Source organism: Dromaius novaehollandiae, chromosome 3 (assembly GCF_036370855.1).
Source record: "Dromaius novaehollandiae isolate bDroNov1 chromosome 3, bDroNov1.hap1, whole genome shotgun sequence".
NCBI lineage: Eukaryota > Metazoa > Chordata > Aves > Casuariiformes > Dromaiidae > Dromaius > Dromaius novaehollandiae.
In genome coordinates this window covers 59,102,197-59,122,284 of record NC_088100.1, presented here as the reverse complement: position 1 = coordinate 59,122,284, position 20,088 = coordinate 59,102,197, and the positions used below count along the sequence as shown (strand labels likewise).

General features: G+C 38.2%; 1 protein-coding gene across 8 annotated transcripts in view; it reads right to left on the bottom strand.

Annotated features, from left to right (window-relative positions):
* Nucleotides 1-1,544: 1,544 nt before the first annotated feature.
* NCOA7 (nuclear receptor coactivator 7) overlaps nucleotides 1,545-20,088 on the bottom strand; it is a 104,047-nt gene continuing 85,503 nt past the window's right edge. For all 8 annotated transcript variants that reach the window (XM_026105098.2, XM_026105097.2, XM_026105104.2 and 5 more), the window contains 6 exons: nucleotides 11,685-11,832; nucleotides 6,954-7,079; nucleotides 6,333-6,485; nucleotides 5,709-5,804; nucleotides 4,927-5,000; nucleotides 1,545-3,839 (listed from right to left, as the gene is read on the bottom strand). In XM_026105098.2, coding sequence (XP_025960883.1) covers nucleotides 3,704-3,839; nucleotides 4,927-5,000; nucleotides 5,709-5,804; nucleotides 6,333-6,485; nucleotides 6,954-7,079; nucleotides 11,685-11,832 — 733 coding nt within the window. In that variant the 3' untranslated portion in view covers nucleotides 1,545-3,703. The remainder of the gene's footprint in view (nucleotides 3,840-4,926; nucleotides 5,001-5,708; nucleotides 5,805-6,332; nucleotides 6,486-6,953; nucleotides 7,080-11,684; nucleotides 11,833-20,088) is intronic.

Sequence of the window (20,088 nt, the reverse complement as noted above, 5' to 3'; positions counted from 1 at the left end):
ATTTCACTTGTTCAGAATTAAGGTAATTCCTTTGTTTGCAGCTTTCAAATAAACCTCTGGCCTCACACTGAATTACAGAGAAGCATCAGTAAAAGTACATGAACTCTGTTCACCATAACTTTTTGGTAAAAAAGTACCAACTGGGAATATTTTCCTGAGTGAATGCTTTCTGAGCCGATTCAAATCAACTATTTCCAAAGTTAAAAGACAGTAGTAGCTTTCTATATCTAAAACTGTCGTCTTAACTTGTATTTCAAATAGCTCATACTTTTAATTAAACTAGTTATACAGCTGCAGAACCACTGATCACAAGATTTTAGTGGTTTTGTTCTAGCTGATGTTCTTCCTGCAACTCAAATGGCACCAAGTAGTTGTCCTAAATATATTACTCCGCAGTATTTAAAGAGATACCAATTACAAAAGTTTAGCGCGAGAGAAGCCTCTACAGGTTTTCGGAAAATGTATTTATATTTCAGAACAAACAACTTGTGTTCAGCGCAAATAAGATGTGGTTAGTTATTCTACCTGAAAAAGCAATTACTGTACTGACTTGTGGAATGCAATGCAGCCCTTTTGAAACGAGCTAACCTACTCCTTTTCTCAGCTAGGAACAGGCAAGTGAAATTTTAAAGTTTACATATGAAGATTATTCTGACAGTAACTGGCTTCTACTTTGCTCTAAAGCTGGCGTCATACAAAATGTCCAGTGCAAAAATGGCACCAAAACCAGCATCAAATCAAACATTAGTGCTTTACTGGCCTTCTACATAGTCCGGAATCAAAAATCTTCATCTGAGTACCACCAAAGTACATGTGTTTGACGTACTATTCTAAAATAGTTCCCCCTCTGAGAGGAAAGTTACTAGTGACCATAATTATTCTTAGTTTATATTTTTATAAAAATGCTTACAACCATTACATTCCAAGTAACATAGATAGCATACTTGTTCTGAAATTTTTAGCATTTACTATATAACCAGTTTGTTTTTTCTTAATTCCATCTCCGTACACAACAAATGAATAAAACTAAGCCTGAATATATATATATTTTTTAAGTTGTATGTTTTGTCTTGCTTCAACAAAAGGAAAAATACATGAACAGCTTAGCAATATAAAACGGATGCATACAAAAAATAAGTACAGAGACTTTTGACTTTTAGGAACAGGTTGGTCAAAAAGATGAAATACATGTAATTCTCTACAGGTGATAGAAGCAAACAACAACAATTTGATGAGAACTACTGATCAACTGTTCAGCTAGAATAGAGTAACTGGTATTTCTTAGCCCTTTAGCACAGTCTGTCTTTGAGTGAACACAAACATAGCCCTATGCTGTATTAGCAGATGCCATATCATTAAAGAAAAAAAAAAAAAAAAGAAAAAAAAAAAGCTTCTTAGCTATTTTTCCAGAAGGGGAGATTGTCAGAATTCTCTTTTTGAGGAGACTTAGGTATTTCTGTCTGCATAATCTGTAACTTAAGCTGTATCCTTGCATCTTTAAAATGTACTGAAGTCTGAATAAAGGAGAAAACATCCATAACGAGTTTCTGAATGCATAAATTCCTTTATTGAAAATATTGTGATAGCACTGCATTACATATATTTAATATTCATATTTTCAAGGGTCACACTTTTGTTTGAACAACACTGTTTTGAATATAGAACACAGCGTTTAGATATCCTCTGACATGTATAATATAATGGAGTAAGTTGTAGGTAACTATAGTGAAATGTATGTAAAACATTGAGCTTGTGTGTTTTTTTTGTTTTTTTTTTTTTTTGAACTAGTAAGTGGTCTGCCACCAGTAAAAAGAGCAAACGGTATTAGATATTCCTGGTATCTTCAAAGCATTACCCTGTTAGCAGCTTCCAAAATATTTTACAGCATTACCAATAGCAACTGTATTCATGGCTGTAGTAGACCACCTGGAAGAAAAGTGTGAAAAGCTTATGTGCAGCGTGATACAGACTTACTGTATAGCATTGTTTTTAGACTGTGAAATTTATATGCAGGATTAAGATTTGTTAATGTTTTTCAAAGAAAGCTGCTTGTCTTCTTTACTTTTTTGAATGTATTATAAGGGGGGAAAGCAGTAACTAAATTAAGTAACTCAATTATTAATATTCCAAAATTAGACTGTACTGTTTAATGCACAGAAGCACATTACCATTTCTAAAATCTGCCTTTTTCAGGACAATGATACTTTTGGTTTTAAGGGCAGGATAGTATCCTAGTGTTGCCAGAAAGTCTATCTTGGCAGGCTTTGGATTGTTTAAACTTTTGTTTAAACTGTAGCTTAATTGCAAAGCAGAATTCTTTAGAAAACACTTCTGTTACGTTTTCTCTATTTGCTGAAAATTTCATAGCACTGACTTGTTTAGAGTTCAGCCTAGCTTTATAACATGGAGTCTTTTTAGTGTTGAGGGGCGAAGGGGAATAGCGACAAGTATTTCACGAAAAACAAAGAAAAATATTTAGTTGCCTGTCAAATCCTAAAGCAGCCTGTTACTTCAAGTCATTTTCAGGAAGGAAATCATATATTAGTTACTACAAAAACAGGTATTAAGCTAACATGACCTGGCCAGTTAGGGAAATAACATTCTTCTCTGTATCTCAAGATTATATTTTCTCCTTAACAAAACAGTTATTCTTCAATTTGTAAAGAAATGCTCATAAAAGCACAATGGGAGGTTCATTTTGAATCACATGGTGGTGATACAGAAAACCAATCTTCTCTTAGAAATGTCTTTAATAAACAGTTGAATAACACTAGGACAGATGCTCAGAGCATGCTGTCCCAATTCTGTTGACTGCAACAGAGCTGATACAGTCTATACCAGCCGGCAGTTTGCCCAGTGTCTCCATACACTGCCAAAATAATCTATTAACAGGATTGTTGCAGCAGAATTAATAAGAAGCATTAACCACCTTTTTCCTCATCTCTAAGAAAACCAGAATTATGCACTCAAGTGTTTCTGCCAGAAAACAAACCCTCTAATTAGGGTAAAGTGAAAACCAAATCTCATTTACAAAATAAAAATATAAAAATTAACTTCAGAAATCAAATAAATTGATTCAGAATAAATGCCAATGCATAAGAAACCTACCTGAAGAGCAATTGTTTATCGAATTGAGATTTGAAACACTAAAAGAAAAAACTCATAGCTAAGACATTTAAAAGAAATTGCTATACAATAACAATAAATAAGATGATCTTAAAAACATGTTCCCTTAAGTGCTGTGTACACCTTCAGATTTTTTTTCCATGGCAAACAGTATGCTGTAGATTTTGGTAACGTAATCTTTTATTTTTGGTTAGCATTTATATGTTGAACATAAATACACATGGAATGTACTAGATAGTTATAGTTTTCCCACAGTATCTTTTTCACAGTTACAGCAAAAGTTTTCAACTCATACACTGTGAATGTTCTCATAAACATCATATCTTCGATGGAGACGTGTTAGAGGAGGAAGTAAAAAACACCTCAAACTGACATCTTTTTGTTCTGTCTCTTACTGCCTCTCAAAACCAGATTTTCTTTTGCTTTTTTTTTTTTTTTTTTTTTTTTTTTTTTTTTTTTGCGTAGTCATGCTCTGGTACAATTTGAGAAAAAAAGCGTGTAACATTGTGAGGCAGCCTGCACCTTCTCTTTAGCTTTTTAGTGCCTAATGGATCCAGTCCTTAAGGCAGTCGGTATTTCATTCAAACGTCCATACTTCTACATCTTGTATTATGAAATCTTCTTTCTTAGACAAGATGTCATTATTGAAGGTGCTGCAGGAATTGCTTCGCCCATGATACAAATCTGCATCTAACCATAAACCAAACCGGCCACTAAAAAGGAAACATATCAAATTTCAAGTTTATATTCAACAGTTAAATCTACATCCATGTCCATTCTTTCTAATTACTCAGGCTGACAATATAATTTGTCAGTGTACACTCTTTGTTAGACTTTCAAAACAAAAAAACTCTCCCCTCTCCCCCGACCAAAACCACTTGGAGCAAGCATTCTGTTAAACAGAACAAAAATACTGGAAGCTTTAGAAACAACCAGAAGAGCAATGTGGAAAGATTTAGATAATTCTGAGAACAACTTAGACTAAACATGAAGGCAAAGTACTTGCAAGGTGATCTCCTTGCGTTTATTTATACCAGTAAATGAAACAACACAGGCTTGAGTGGGTGCCTGTACCATTTGGTTGTTAGCAAAGTCAGATTTGGCTGCTGCGAGCTAACAGTCTCTCAGATGCTGCTGAGGCATATCTCAAGGACCTTGGATGTTGGGGACCCTTCCCTGGCAGTTTGGCTGTAGCTACGGCCCCTTCTGTTTAGGGAGAGGCATATTTATTCATTATGCAAACCTGATGCAAACCATGCCCAGACATAAATGCTACAGCCTTTAGTCAGCTTTATTCAGTAGTATAAACTTAACCCTTGATTTCAGACCCACGGTCCTTTGAAATTTAGTACCTGACTAAGCACTGTATCATTGTTCTGTGTAACAACAGAATAATGACAGTTGAATAAAGACCGTGGGGGAAACCTTAGAAGTTGATGGCAAAACTGTCATTAGAGATTATCTTCCAGTTGCAAAACAATAACCCATGTATCCATTCAAAACATCTGCTTTTTCTACTAAAAAAACAAAAAAACAAAAAACAAAAAAACCAAAAAACAAAAACAAAACAACAACAACAACACTTGCCCAGCATCAGTTACTTTCTTTAGGCAATAGAAATTGCTGTGGGTCTGTAACAGTAATCAGATTACTGAGGTATCTGTCATAAACAGTTTACTGGAAAAGTACAGCCATTTTACTGATCAGTTTTTCTTGCAACTACCATTGTCCCCATTCTCATTAAAAAAAGGGGGGGGGGGGGAATCAGCTACATGATTTCAAAAGCAAACACTTGCTCACCCTCCACCTCCAAGTTCCAGAGAGCTCATGTCTCCATTGATGAAGTAGGTGTTCTCACCACTCCATTTAAACACCTGAGGGGGAAGAAAAATGTGTGTGTGTGTATATATATATATGTATATATGAATGAGTGATTGTGAGGATTCTACTACTCTAAAAGTAGTGAGTACTAATACCTCCTTAGGGGATAATTTTGGTGGGGATTTTCTTTTTTTTTTTCCTTGAAGGGGAAAGAAAAAGAGGTAATAGAAAGTAAACAAACAATACAAATCTAACATTACGAACAATCTTTCTAATCCTTTTTTAAATTTTACTTGCATCTTCAAATCAATCTATTCTGTTAAAAAGAAAGGATCAATGTATTCAATACTGAAAAAGACACAAGCTATTGACATTAAGGGGTATTTCAGTGGGACTCTTATCTCTGCTTTGTTGTCACTGTGATTCTAAGCATGCATAAAGTTGTACGGTACTTCTGATGTCAATCACTACTTTTCAAGATTAATCTTCGACAGTCTACTCATTACTCCTCTTGCCTCCCCCCCTCAATCAGCTTAAAACCTTCTCTGCACCCTTGCAGACTACCTTCTAAGCATGTCAAATAATTAAAACCATTTTTGCTTAAAGCAAAAATTGCACTGAAGCAATGAGGGATTAACTGCATTCATCAATGACTGACACACCTTCTAAACTTAAAAAATACAGAGACTGCATATTTTTCTCATAAATGTTTCAGAAATGGAATAAAAAATCTCATTTGAGAAAGACAACACACCACTTACCTTGAAATTTGGACTGAATGTGTAGAGGAATGTTTCACCTGTGCCATAGTAATGGTCACTAAACCTGAATGGATGTGTAGCATATGCTCCAAATATCTGTCAGAATAAAACAATTAAACTATTTTTGAAGACAGTGCAAAATTTAAAAGGAAAAAAAAAAACTCTCAAAATACTTTCTGAAGAATAACTGTGCTGGTGTTTCATACTAAGAGAACTGAGTATATCATATTAGCAAGTGTTCCTGCAAATCTTTTATATCCTTTAAGTTTAAAAGCCACATGATAATAGGAATGAGGACTCCAGGAGCTACTGGTACTACACCTCCAAAGAAGCATTATTTGTAACAGCTTTACATTTACAGATTTACATGAGGAAGATATTTTCTTGGACACAATTAAAACAAGCATTCATTGCTATGATGAAACTGTGGGAGTTCTATTAGTTCTCATATACTTTCCTACCTGTAAGTTTAGTTTAAACAGTAGAGAGAATAGAAGAAAATACAAATGTTTTATTTTGGCATTATTGTGATGTCTCTTCACAGTATGATTATCACTTCACAACACTTGCTGTTATTTAATGGTGCCCTTTCAGTCCAACCTCCGCAAAACAAGCATTCCTTACCTGGTTGTCCATATCCTTGATGACAAGGAGAACTGGACTGTCAAGAGATGCTGATTTACGGTACAGAGTCTTCAGGCTAGTTCCGTGCTCCAGCGTGCTGTATGCAAGCCGCCATGGATATCCCTGCACTCTTGCTGGCAAGCACTGGGCAAGCTAGACAATAAACAGGGGCAGTTAAATACATTCAAGAGGCCACAGGTGGTGACCGACAGACTGTTCCCTTTCTGCAGCGGCTTCTGAGCCAAAAAATGGCAGCTGGGTACTAGCTGATGCCTGCAGCTCAACAAGGTCATGCGCAGACGGCAGAGGTACACCCTGAGCCCTATCGACTGCATTCATATGATCTATAAAAGATTTTTAAACTGGCACCCCTTCTCCCAGCACTGAAAAAGATGACAGTTCTCAATTTCACTACTCAAACTCTCCAGAGTTACAAAAATAAGTTTTTCCAATAAGCAAGTGTTAAAGCAAACAGAACCTTGCACAAAGGCAGGCCAACAAACTAAGCATTTTCCAAGCTGTGAGAAAGCATCAGTATCATCTCCAGAAGGCAGACTGTTCCATACTTGGCTCAGACAGCGCAAGAGCAAATAAGGAAATTTGCGGTTTTTCTAGCCATACCTGCTCTATGTGCATATTCTCCAGGAGAGCACTGTGGTGCTTTAGGACAGGTAAAGTATCATCGTCATCATCTTCATAATAACTGCAAACGCTCTTTCGTCTTTTTGCTTCTTCTACAGTAATAATCTGAGGCAAGAGAACAAGAGTCCAACCTAAAGCATAGGTCTCATTCTGTCAATCCTCTACTGAAGCAAATTAATTTAAAACAACATACTCATTAGACAGCATACTGCATGAAACGCAAACACTGTGTGGAATGGAAATATCAAGCACAGGCAGTCTGAACTGAATATAGTTAAATTTTCAAATGGTGAGGTGTCTTTGAGATAGCACAGGCAGTGTGGTCAGAACTTCTTCACATCCTAGTGACTTCTGACAGCTGTTAAGTCCTTTGGGATTAATAAATATTGAGGAAGCGAGGCAACATGAGGTCAGTGATCCCAGACATAATTGTCCTGAGTCAGAAGACTCAAGTACACCTTCTCTGAAGGCATACTACACATCTTAACCAGATGTCTTATGGTAGTTTATATAATAAGGACACAAAAGCTTACTCATTTTCCTTCATGCAGCTAGTTGAATATATTAATCATTTTCTCAGCTACTAAGGCATAAGAGTATGAACAACTTTAAAATTTCACTTCCCATTTTTATTAAGATGGCAGCTTTTTTCTGGTTTTCTTTACCAACACAGACATGTTTTTGTATATACAAACTGAAACAGAAGCAATACACCAAAGAACTAAAAAAAATGTGAATCAATTTGAGCAATTATTTGGAAGTTTTACTCAGTAGCTTTCCTACATGATAAGATTTTGAGCATGCAATTTACGTAAGTTCTTTAAAGTACTCATTCTGAGAAAAGTAAAGGTCTTTAGAGAATATATTCTCAGCTGAAAATGATTAAACAGCTCTTTAGAAACTTTTTTTTTTTTTTTTTAAAGATTTTATAAAGCAGAGTACATTACAGTATTTTAAAAGGTGAGTCCATATAAATATTTCTAATTTAGGTTTGAAGTTAAATGATCATAAAACAAAGTAGAGAATTCTCTCCAGCAACTACAGGTAGACACTATCTTTTCCAACAAAGCTAAAACCAATGAGAACACAAGTCCATACATTTAATGCTTGTCTATAGAAGGGGTCTGCAGCCTACGACCTAGTAACAAAATCAGTGGACAAATTCTGAACCTCATACAGTTAAGGGCAGGAAACAGGAGCCAAATCATCTCCTGTCATGTCCCTTGAGACAGGAGCTCCCAAGCTGCCAGCACCCAGCATCCAGAGCTCAGTGAAAGCTGAGCTCAGCTACCCTGCAGGGGGCAAAATACCCTATCACTACTCGTGGCAGCAGCCTGCATTTTTAAGAGGCAGCATGTGCTGGCTCTCACCGCGTTGTTGCTGGTGTGCTCAAATACTAAGTTGGCAGAGAGAACAGTATGGCACAGCTGGAGAGCTGCTTCAGTTCAGCTATCGGTTCTTAACGAGTGACACAAGTTTCCGTATTATGGTAAACCAACATTAGAGATGAGGCAAAGCCTACAGCAGCAGGATTCTACCTTGGGCTCTATGTCACCAAGGCAAACAGGAAGCAACAGCAAGAGCTCAGAGATGGGGCTGGTGAGAAAGAAAAGAGGAAGCAAAGAGGCCTAGCTACAAAACAACTGGAAAATGTTAAACCACCTTCCTTCCATGAGCATATAACTACAAGGCTGTTATCTAGGAACAGGAACCTCAAAGCATCGCGGCAGAGCACTCTGCCCTGCTTCCACATCCATTCCTACAAATACAGCTTTAAAACACGTTCATGGTATATACACACAAAGCTTTGTGTAACTCACCTGCACCTTCATAATCATTGCTCAAACTTGCAGAAGCTGTCAACAGTCCAGGCAACTGCCAAGGAGTGCCTGGAGGTCCTACCCACCTGCTCCACAGGCTAGAAAGCAAAGTTACTGGACAGGTGTGGACTTAGCCACCACCAAGCACCACAAAGCACAGAAAGAACTTTTCATGAAGACCAAGAGTTGTGAAGAGGTCACTATGCACAGGAGAAAGCCTTAATAATGTCGGTCACACCTAGCATCTCCAGAAGGATAGGAGCAACATGTGCACTGCAATTGCATACGTCCAGCCCATGTTCATCTGCAGAAACTTAGAGCTGTGCCTGGGGCGGCAGTCCTGAGCAGGGAGCCAGGCACTAGCGCTCAAATGCATACAGTGGAGGTTAAGAGAAGACCACAGGGCAAAATCCAAACTGCAGAATTAATGTTATATGCTCCAGTGAATCCAGGCAGTATAGGTATTACTGCTGATGATGCAGTATCAGGTACACAGCTTCATCCTGTCTCTCCAGCAGAATCTAGCCCAGGCTCAATGGGATCTAGTCAAGGGTCTTCTGAGAGAGGAGGGAATCCTGTGTTAGAAAAATTTTCATATTGCCAATTTCAGGGAAGGTTTACACTGCAAAATTAAGTCCATTAAAAAAAATTTTTGAAAGGAACATGGGTTTTCTGCTTTTACCATTATTATTTTTCCACCTCCTGACTGATTTCACCTTCCCTCCTCCTCTCTCAGATTATTTTAGTTTTTTAATTGAATAAACATCTTTTTCAGCTTGAATCAAAAGTGCCTACTCTCCTTTCAAAGACTGTTCTCTAGGTTCCCCAGAAGGAAAGAAAAAAAAAAAAGTATCACAGTAAATCAACTAGCAACAGTTACCTGAAGCAAAATATAACTAAGTTTACAGACATCAGGAACTACAGAAAATCTATTAAAAACAGTCACAAATTTCAAATTGATTCCAAATGTAAACAAGTCCTTATTCGTCACCTAAAAGGGAGAAAGTTAACTAATTTTCTTCACTGCATGAATATCTGTTCAGTCTAAACTTTATAAATGCAACTCTTTTCATCATAACTGAAGCACATGTTTGAACCAACTTCAGATTCAAAAACTGCAGCAAAAGGATCTGCAAGGTAAAATATCTACATGCGCAAAATCAAAATCAAATTAAAAGAATCGGCTATGACAGAAACCAGAGCTATGAAATCTTGTAAATATTTTTAAGTATTTTCATCTACAGGAATGAAGAAGCAGTCTACCTGGGGCAGAAATATTCAACTTATTAAAATTAAAATTAAGTGCAGAGTTTCTTTTTTACTAGGAAGTGCTGTATCAGATATACGCTGTTCAAATAAGGACACAGTCCAACATACCTGCACACAAGGTTCCTGGTCAGGTCTGGCATAGTAAAGAATTCGAAAATTCAAAGGCATTTGTTGCCCTTTCATTATCTACCAGTTTATTCTGCACTATCTACTACACTTCTCTGCTCTAATGGCATGAGATCTTGCCCACAAGCAAGATTGGCAGCTACTGTTTGCAACTCGCTTTGATAACGTCCGTCCCTACAGTCACACTTTCTGTTTCCCCAGAAGAGAGAGTGAAACTTTCACAGTGATCATGCCCAAATTTGGCCTTTCAACAGAGATTTCCTTGCCGACCTACTTTAGATCTGTAAAGCCTGAATAATAAAATATGAGAGACACACGCCTTCATAAACATTTCCAGCTGTTTATTTTCCCAATACAAATTTAAATAAAGCAATGAGAGACAAGTTCCCTGTGTGGCTGGATCTCTCCCACCTCTGTTCTTTAGATCACTGGCCCTCCTCCCTCATTTTAAGTTTAAGAAAATAGCATGCAAATAACAACTGAATAGTGAAATCTAGTGTAATATATGACTGCAGTCAGCTCTGCACAAAATGAGCAATGAAGGCATTTTTTCATTCTGCAGTTCACATAGTACCAACATGAAGAAACTGCAACACTGTAAAAATAAAAGCTATTTAGGATTAGAGATGTCGTTGCTACATTTCAAATGAGGAGCCCCACTCTCGGCTTTTAAGCAGGGCAACATATTTCAAAGCTGGAAATGCTTAAAACTGACAGGAGAATTCTAAAAACAAGTATGTGCTTAAGATAAAAGATCAGATCAGTTTTAAAATCACCATCAAGTCATTTTCCATTTAAGGATTTATTTTTCATTTGCTTATGTATCTTCAGCACAGCAAGTACTTAAGAATTCAGAAATATAATTAAAAACTCACATGCAGGCTTGGGTTATTTTCCTTAGAAACAAGGCTTTATATGTATGAGAGACAGGGAGATAACAGAGACATGCAAGTACTTGCAACAGACTGCAAAAGCCCTAAAATGATGAAGTAATATATAACATAAAATATCCATCTTAACAGCTAATATTTTAAAAGTAGTACTGCATCCATCTGAGAAGTAAGGGCCTGACACAACACCACATACTGACCTATTTCAACCAGCACACAGGAGTCTCTCTTGGTGTTTATGTGTACATATATTTATATATACTAAGTTTTACTAGTAACATATAAATACAATGCAAATTTAGCAACACTGACAACATGCACCTGTATAGTTTTCCAAAAGGCTAACATCGCATAACCAGTATATTTACATAACTTATGCTGGTTGCAGACCAGAAAGCTCCCAGTTGTTTGCCTGCCCTTCTTAGGGAGGGAAGAAAGGAATACTACAGGTAAATAAGCACAGTTGTGAGACAGCTACAAGCCTTGAGAACACTTCTGTATAAGGCAGCAAACGTCATAAACACCAGAAGAGCAAACACTCAGATTATTAACAAAGAATGCACACTTGATGCAACATGCTCGATATAATGACAAAAAGCACTCACCTCCCAGCTTTTAGTAGTTGGCTCGCTGAAGAAGTTGTCTATCATATTAAGCTCCTCCTTTTCTACTACAACAAAACCTTGCTCTTTGGCATCTTTCCCATATATTTCTGGTGACCATTGAACAAAAAATGTGTATAAGTGATCCACCCTGCAAAAAGAAGAGGAGGAAAGAACAGTTGTTCAGTGATATATGAGTACAGCACTACCATACAGTGCATAGATTTTGCTCACTAACAAGGAAGGGACAACTACACAAATGCAGGCTGTCCACGAACCTACATCCTCGCATACCACACAGGGCAACAGCTCCTTCCATAAAGCACTTCAAGGTTTCTCTGCTTTCCATCCCCACAATATTTTTCCCCCTTTGCTCTCTCTATATATAATCAGAACAACACGGAAAGAGTAAGTGGCTTGTCCAGTCCTGCACTTGTTAAGGAGTAGCTTTAACAAGTCCAATTGCTTGCTATCAGATTGTGCTTACAGAGACTAAGTCCAGGAAAACAAACAAAAAAAATTCACTTTATTTAGTTTGACCTCTTGCATAAAACAAGCCACCAGATACCACCAATAAAGGAAACACCACGTTTCTAGATGCCCTCTAAAGCACAGCATTTATGAATACTGACCACAAGGCAATTCTTCATCCTGTTATCTTTGTGAAAATAATCAGTTACTGACAGTTTTGATAGTTTTAACAGCAGCAGTGTATGCATTTCCATAAAAGCAGTCAGTGCTGAATCACTTTCTATACAGACGTCTTTTGACAACATCCTTAACTAACAGTGACAATTTCTAAAGAAGAAATTTATTTAGCATTTTCCTTTATACTCAACATACAGACTAAATATTAAAACAAACACATGCAATTTCCAACAGGAATAAGCTAGCGGACCCACTATAGCTGCCAAAAGTCAAACCCTAATTAAAGGGAGCAAGTAGAAAGATAGTAAGTATTTATGACACTGGATCTTTCTCAAGTTACTCGCCAGAAAAATTTGCCTGGCAATTCTTTGATAGATATGAAATAAGTAAAGTTTCAGAGACTCCCAGGAGATATTTTCCCCCTGTATTGCAAGTTACTTGGATTTATAGTATACACACAAACACTGTGTTAGATTCTGTTCAGGGTCATTCCAGTGCAGAGTCTTTCCCAGTTTTTGCCCTACATTCCTACCAATATGGGTTAGAGTGTTGTCATTCCTAACTGCATAAACTGATAGTCCCCAAATTGTTGCCTGCTCACAACAGCTAGATTAGTTCCTAGTCAAAGTGAGAAATTGGGAGCGGGGGAAGGAGTTGACCCACTTCGGGCACAGGAAATTTGGCTCCAATTTCCACTGTCCTCAGAAAGAATAAAGGATTGACTTTGTTGCATCATGAAAATGTCCTTTTAACCACGAAAAAACAAATTAACATTGCCATTATTTCCTCTTTTCCTCTGTGCACGGCTAACAGATGACCTAGCTGAATTTTAAGCTTTTGTTATGAAATAAAAGCAGTACCTGCAAAACCTTAAGATATAACGCCAAATACAACTGTAGTACCATAGTCCTAAATTTGTGAACACCACCTAATTCTGGCTCCTAGGGTGTCAACAGCCTCTCTTCACATGCACGCACACATAGGTAGTAACGAGTAAGCAATCAGTCTTCAGGATAGTTCTCGCCAATAACTGCCTGGAAGAGGCTAAAAGAGGGTCACGCTCCAGTTGTCAAGGGTTCCCCCCTTCTCTGTGAGAAATCACATGACTGCCAGCTCACAAGTTTGCATAGATCTATAAATAGTGAACTATGGAAGAAGCTTCTGAAAGCCACATCTCATTTTATTCTAGATTTTTTTTTGTAATTGCAGAAGTTTTCCCACATCAGTAGCTGTCATTCAGCATGCCCTGCTCCTCTTCACTTGCTCACAGATGCTTCAGAAACAGCAGTACGATAATCTCTCTGCTAATTAAATTTTAGTTTTAATTGAAAAAACAGAACTTAAGTTAAATGTTTCATTTTATATGCAGTAGGTCAAGTTTTGAAAGATGACTCTTTTCTATTCCTACAAATCCCTGTGAAGGAACAATGAAACCAGAGGTAGCTGTTGTCGGGCTAAGACCAATTTTAAAGCACACTGGGTGGGTGGAGGTAGGGAAGCATTTTCTGATCTCATGACCACAGAACAAATTTTGGTTGTAAGGAATCTCTGGAGCTCATTCAGTCCAACTTCCTGCTCCAAGAGGAGCTAAATTCCAAATTAGAGCAGTTTGCTCAGGGTGCTGTCCATTTGAGTTCTGAAAATCAACAACAGAGATTCCACAACCTGTATAGGCAACCTGTTCCAATGCACAAGCAAACTCAGGGGGTTTTTTTGTTTGGTTGGTTTTTAAACATCTAATCGGAATTTCCTCTGCTGCAGCATGCGAACTCTTGTTCTTTCGCTGTGCACCCTCTGAGGAGAGTCTGATTCCATCTCACTGTAGCCTCCTTTAGATAGTGGAAGACTGCAGTTAGCTTTCATTAGCCTTAACCTTTTTTCCCCTCCAGGCTGAATAAGCCTATTTCTCTCAGTCTCTTCTCCCATGTCATGTACTGCAGCCCCCTAATAATCTTAGTGGCCTTCTCTTCAGTTCCTCAATACTCTGGGGGTTTTTTTGTTTTGTTTTGTTTTTTTAACCAGGGCTCACAACTGGAGACTGTACCACATGTGGCTTCAGAAGCACCCAAAAGGAGGGAAGCTCCCAAGCTGCTGGCTATGCTCTTGCCTATGTGAGCCAGCAAGCAGTGATGCCTGCACCACTGCAAGGGCACAGTGCTGACATGTTCAGTTTGCTGTGTATCACGTCCCCCAGCTCCTTTTCTGCACACCAGCTCCCTAGGCAGGCAGGCGCTCCCCAGACTGCACCGTTGCACAGGGCTACTCCATCCCCAGCTCAGAGTTTCCCAAGGCCTTGGTCGGCCCACTCCTCATGCTTGTCAAAGTCCCTCTGAACGAACAGCAGCCCTGCCCCCAGCCCGGTATCATCAACACACGCAAGGAAGATGCATTCTGTCCTGTCGCCCAGGTTGCTAATGAAGGTGTTAAACAGCATCAACCCACAAGAAGCACCACTTGTACCTGTCTGCCACTCTCACTTTTTACTATTGACCTGTTCAGCCCAATGGTTCAATCAGCTTTTCACCTGCCTTTTAATCTACCTATCCAGATCATATCTCTCCAATCTGACTATAAGGATACCATGGGAGACTGTGCTGAAAGGCTTACTAAAGTCATGGTAATAACATCCATTGCTCTCTCCTTGTTCAGAGAGCTAGTCCTTTCAGGAGAGAAAAGCTATCAGGTTGGTAAAACACAATTTGCCCTTGATAAATCTGCAATAGCTGTTCCCAGTCACTACTTGTTCTCCATGTGCTTGGAAATGGCTTCCATAAGGACTTGCTTCGTAATCAACCTGGGTGTTGAGGTGCAGCTGACAGGCCTATGGTCCCACAGATCCTTCTGTATTTTCTGAAGATGGCTGCAGGATCTGTCTTTCTGATCATTAAAGACCCCACCCAATTGTTCGTAACCTTTCAAAGGATTACAGAAAGGAGCCTTGCAACAACATCAGCCAGCTTCCTCAATACACTCTATTTCCTGTCTAGCTGCACTGACTTGTATATGTTCAGCTTACTTCAGTAGTCCATAACTACATTTTCCTCTGCCAAGGGCAGAAGTGAAACAAATCCAGACACTGCAGATTTAAGAAGCAGCAGCAGCATAAACTGAAAAGTAGGTAACTGTAGAAATAATGATTCTGAGAGGGCATGCAAAGCATCCTTTCTTTTTAATAAAATGTTAACATTACACTACAGTGCAATTCCCAAATTACTAAATTGCAAAAATTGGAGACAATTTTTAAACCAAAAAACAGTGCTTGAGGAATTCTTACAACCAACTTGACAGGTACAAAGAAATTTATCCTAGATCTCAATAGTTGTTTAGGTGACAACATGCTCGTGTGTGTCAGGAGCTAACAAAGAAAATCAATAAAATACAAAGTACTTGGAACAAACCAATTTCACAAACCTGAAGTTAGTCACTCCAGAAATAAATTATTCAAAAAAAAAGTTCTTTTTTAAGATAACAGGGAACATATTACAAAACACCTGAGAGCCACAATCCAAAAATGAAAGACAGAGTACTGATTAGAAAAAAGCAGAAAAAAAAAGGAAAAAAAGATATAAATAGCCAGGTTAGAAGGGAAGTGAATGCAGTTAAAAATATGTCCATAGCAACACACAGAGGGCACAAAATAAATGTAAAAAGAAAAGTTTATAGAAAAGTTTTAGAGATTTAAGCACTTCATGAACTTGAATCCTGAAAACTATATTTGCCATATTCAAGTAATAAAAGAACAAGTTACCAACAGTCATCTGAAACAGGCAAATGATTCAATAAATATTTCAATTTTATATTTAAGCAACCACCACACAAAATTTGTGAATCATGGTGATCATGAAATGCTTTATAGATCTTAAGTACTATAGGAACATATTAAGGAGACAGTATTACAATGAGTTGTTTTAAGTTATGCCTATCCAGGTAAGCTACGTTTAGAAGTTTTAAAAGAGTTGGATAGCTAATGCTGCTTTTCAATAAAACAAACTACTACAGTGGTTCTAAAAGCCTAGGAGAAAACTTGTATCGGGTCAACACTGCAAGAACAATGAGGATGAAAGACAGAACTACTGAAACCTGAGTATAACCCTAATAATAATGGAATAGCTGAAATACCACTTAATATGAATCTCACAAAATTAGTTATTTGTAGTTGTTTAAAAGAGATCCTTGTTCTGCTGATAAAGACTAACCAGGTATCAGTATTTTATACTTAGGTTTCCATAAGGTATTTGATATGAAATCACATCATAATTTGATTCATAAAACTATAATTTTTTTTTTTTAAAAAAATTGACTTCAGGTAAATCACAAGTGTGGGAGAATTATTTCCAGCAGTGCATATGTGTACGAGGGATCACACAAGTCCACTTCTTCCTCCCCAAACAGCAGATATGGTCTGAAACCATTACAGACAAGTGCCTAAATTGTTCTTTAGAGCTCTGATTCCACAACCTCCCTAAGCCAGAAGGGGTCTTACCTTGGAGACAGAAGGGTTCATCCCCACCAGAACTTTATAGCCCTCGAAAACTTTTTCTGTGTTTTATTTCCTCCCTCCTGTGCTGAGCATGGATGGTGCACATATGAAGTGCAATGCCACAGAGCACCGAACTAGTAGCAGAACTGGCAGCATAATGTGCCTGAGCAGTGGGGAGCTTTCAGGGAAGACCACTGAGGCAACTAATTCCAGTGCTTCAGTATTCTTGCTGAAAGGTTAAAAAAAAATGCTGATCACAATCAGCATTTTTAATTATTTATTTTACATTATTTTCATATAACTGGTAGTTACTAAGTGGTATTTCAGCTCTTCGAGAACTGGTATAGAATTAATCCCCCTGTGTCTCCCCCCCTACCCCCCCCCCCCCCAAAAAAAAAAAAAAGGAAAAAGACGACATTTCAAATACGAATGGATTGTTTGTTTTTCCTGTGACTGGAATTCTGTTCTGAAATTAAAAAGACTTAAACTTTTTTCTTTCCAAAATAAAATGTAAACAAATTGAATACTTTCCAATAGAAGAATATTCCCCCTGAAAAAATTCTGCTAGAAACAATAAAATTATTGCATATTAAATCAGTATAAGACAGAAGCATGGCGGTGGAACATTCATGACACTGGACTGCTCAGTAAATTGGACACAGTCAGATGCATATCTGAATGCAGCCAAACACAGGAACATGTATCTAAGAACAATAAGCAGAGGCCATGGTTGCAGGACGGTTACTTTATGTTTGGCAGAATGACCTAAAGGTCTCATTAATGGTTCTGGATTATGGAGCAAGAGCTCCACATTAACACACTGCTAACAATATTTAATGCAGTCTTTGGATGTAGTAAATAAGGTAACATTCAGTGCAAAGAATGATATTCTGTTAGCTTGTGATTTTGTCACAAGACAACCCTGAGAAGCTCAGAAAGAATGTCTGAAGTAGGTAGATTTGGATAACTTCTATCTTAGATAGAATTTGCTTAGCATGAGTAGCCGCACACTTGCTTATCATGAGTAGCTAAATTGCTGAAGCCTTAAGCCGCGCTCCTAGTTCGGTAAGAAAGGGCCCCAGAGCTGGTGCAGGCTGGAAAGATAGGGGAGTTACAAGCGGTCTGCATTCCTGTGCCCCACTCTCCGAAAGGGAGGATGTCAAGGCTGTGAAATAAGGCCTGCTTGGGCGCCAGGACCTTGGGAAGCAAAGCCTCCTCTCGCTGTTGAAACAGTGTTGATTAAGGGGTCTGGATTATGTCCTCTTCGTCAGGACCTTGGGAGATAACACCTACTGACCCAGCTGGGGCAGTGTTAATTGATCAGGACCTTGAGAGGCAGGGGTGGGACCCAGGGAATGAAGAAATCACTAACCAATCAGTGTAAAAGGGAAAGTCGCAAATCTGGCAATTTGTTTGTATAAACACTACTTGAAAAGTTGGGGGGGTGCGCTCAATTTGTGGGAAACCACCGAGCACCCAGGCTTGCTCAACTCTGAAATAAATAAACAAATGTCTCTGAGTGTGTAATTATTGGCTTATTGCACACTGGGCAACGAATCCGCTTTTCGGACAACAATTTGACACTTCGGTTACAGCTACTTGAATGTCCGTGCTTGGTGCACATGACTCAGGAATTATGGTCAAATCCTGCAGCTTAGAGAAGGAGACATAAAAATAACTGGCTTACAGTAAGAAGCAAAAAGAGCTGTTCAGGTTATAGAAATAATAGCCTGGCAATAGTTACAAGAGGAACTGAATCCTGGTAATAGATATAACCACATCCAGGGACTGGAAGCCAGAAAAATTTAAAGTAGATACACAGGGCACTGAAAAAGATTGTTTTTAAACAACAAAAGCAATCATCAATAAAATGTATTAGAAAACTTGTCAAGTTACAGTGGATTCTTGAGAGGGAATTGTAAATGATGTTTTTCTTCTAAAATAGTTACTTTAAATTAGGAGGTCTCACACTGACATCACCACAATCATTTCTATTGATATGGCAACAATATCTGACTTCTTTCAGGGGAGGCACACAAGTTTTCTATAACTGAATGACAGCAGGTCAGTCACGGGGCAGGGGGGAGGCAGGCTACTCCCAGGTGTATGGGTTTTGGGGGGGGGGGGGGAGGCAAGGTGAGGGGGGAGGGATTTGTAGCTCATACATGTACAAAGGCTCTTGTTCAACCACAGCTCCTGGCCCAGAAGCAGACATTAATTCAGAGGAGTCCTATGACTTTGTAACAAAGAGGTCAAACTAGATGATAATGATGATCCTTCATGAATCTTATATGGGCTACATATAAGATATCAAGCTATAGATACAAACAGGTTTTGCATATGTTCTACCTGTGCAGCTTGAGATCTTATTTATCAGGGGCCTAAGAGTACTCAAGGGTAATTCAAAAGGAGTCTAAATCTAAGTGTTATGCTACTTATCTGATTCCATAATAAGAGTGTGGAAAGGTGACTTGAGCATCAGAAACATCTTAATTATCACCCCTTTATGCATCACCCCATGTAAATGCAGAGAAGCAGCATGTACCTACTGACTCCAGCTACTAATGCAGTAAGTTCCTTCAAACCTCAACCTAGTAAACTTCAGTCAGCGTGTCACAGGCTAGATACTGCATAACAAGAGACACAACCAAGCAGCATCTTGCTCTACATTACAAAAACATGAGCGAACAAGAGTGGCATGAAGAAAAAGGGGGAGGGGTGTGAAGAGAAAGAAAAGAGGAGAGGGAGATAAAAGAAAGAATAACGAGAACTCCCCAAGCCAAGCCAAGGATCAATAGGACAGGAAGCTGAGACTGAAAAAGGGAACCAAGGCTCAAACTCTGCTAGTTCTCCTCCTTGAAAATCCACCTGCTTCCTCAAATTACACGCTTCTAAAAAAGTAGATGCCCTCTCAGCAGCATGATCTCATTGCAACATCTTTTATATCAGTATCAATGAAAAATGTAAATTTAGTCAACAGACCTGTTGACTAAATTTACATTATAGATAATCAGCAAGATTTGCTTCTTGACCAAGGAACTAGTCAATGATAAAATGAGGAAATTATGTCAGAACACATTTCTAAACAAAACCATTCTACATTAGCATCTCTGTAAGACCTTTAAGAAATCTTTAAGTGACATAATTACCAATCTACCTCTGCTCAAAAACAATTAGAAAATCTACATTCCACTTAAATACCCTTAAACACAACTTCATGTAGTAAAATCACATACAAACTTACCCTCCAACACTGTAAGCTACACCCATTGCAAGATT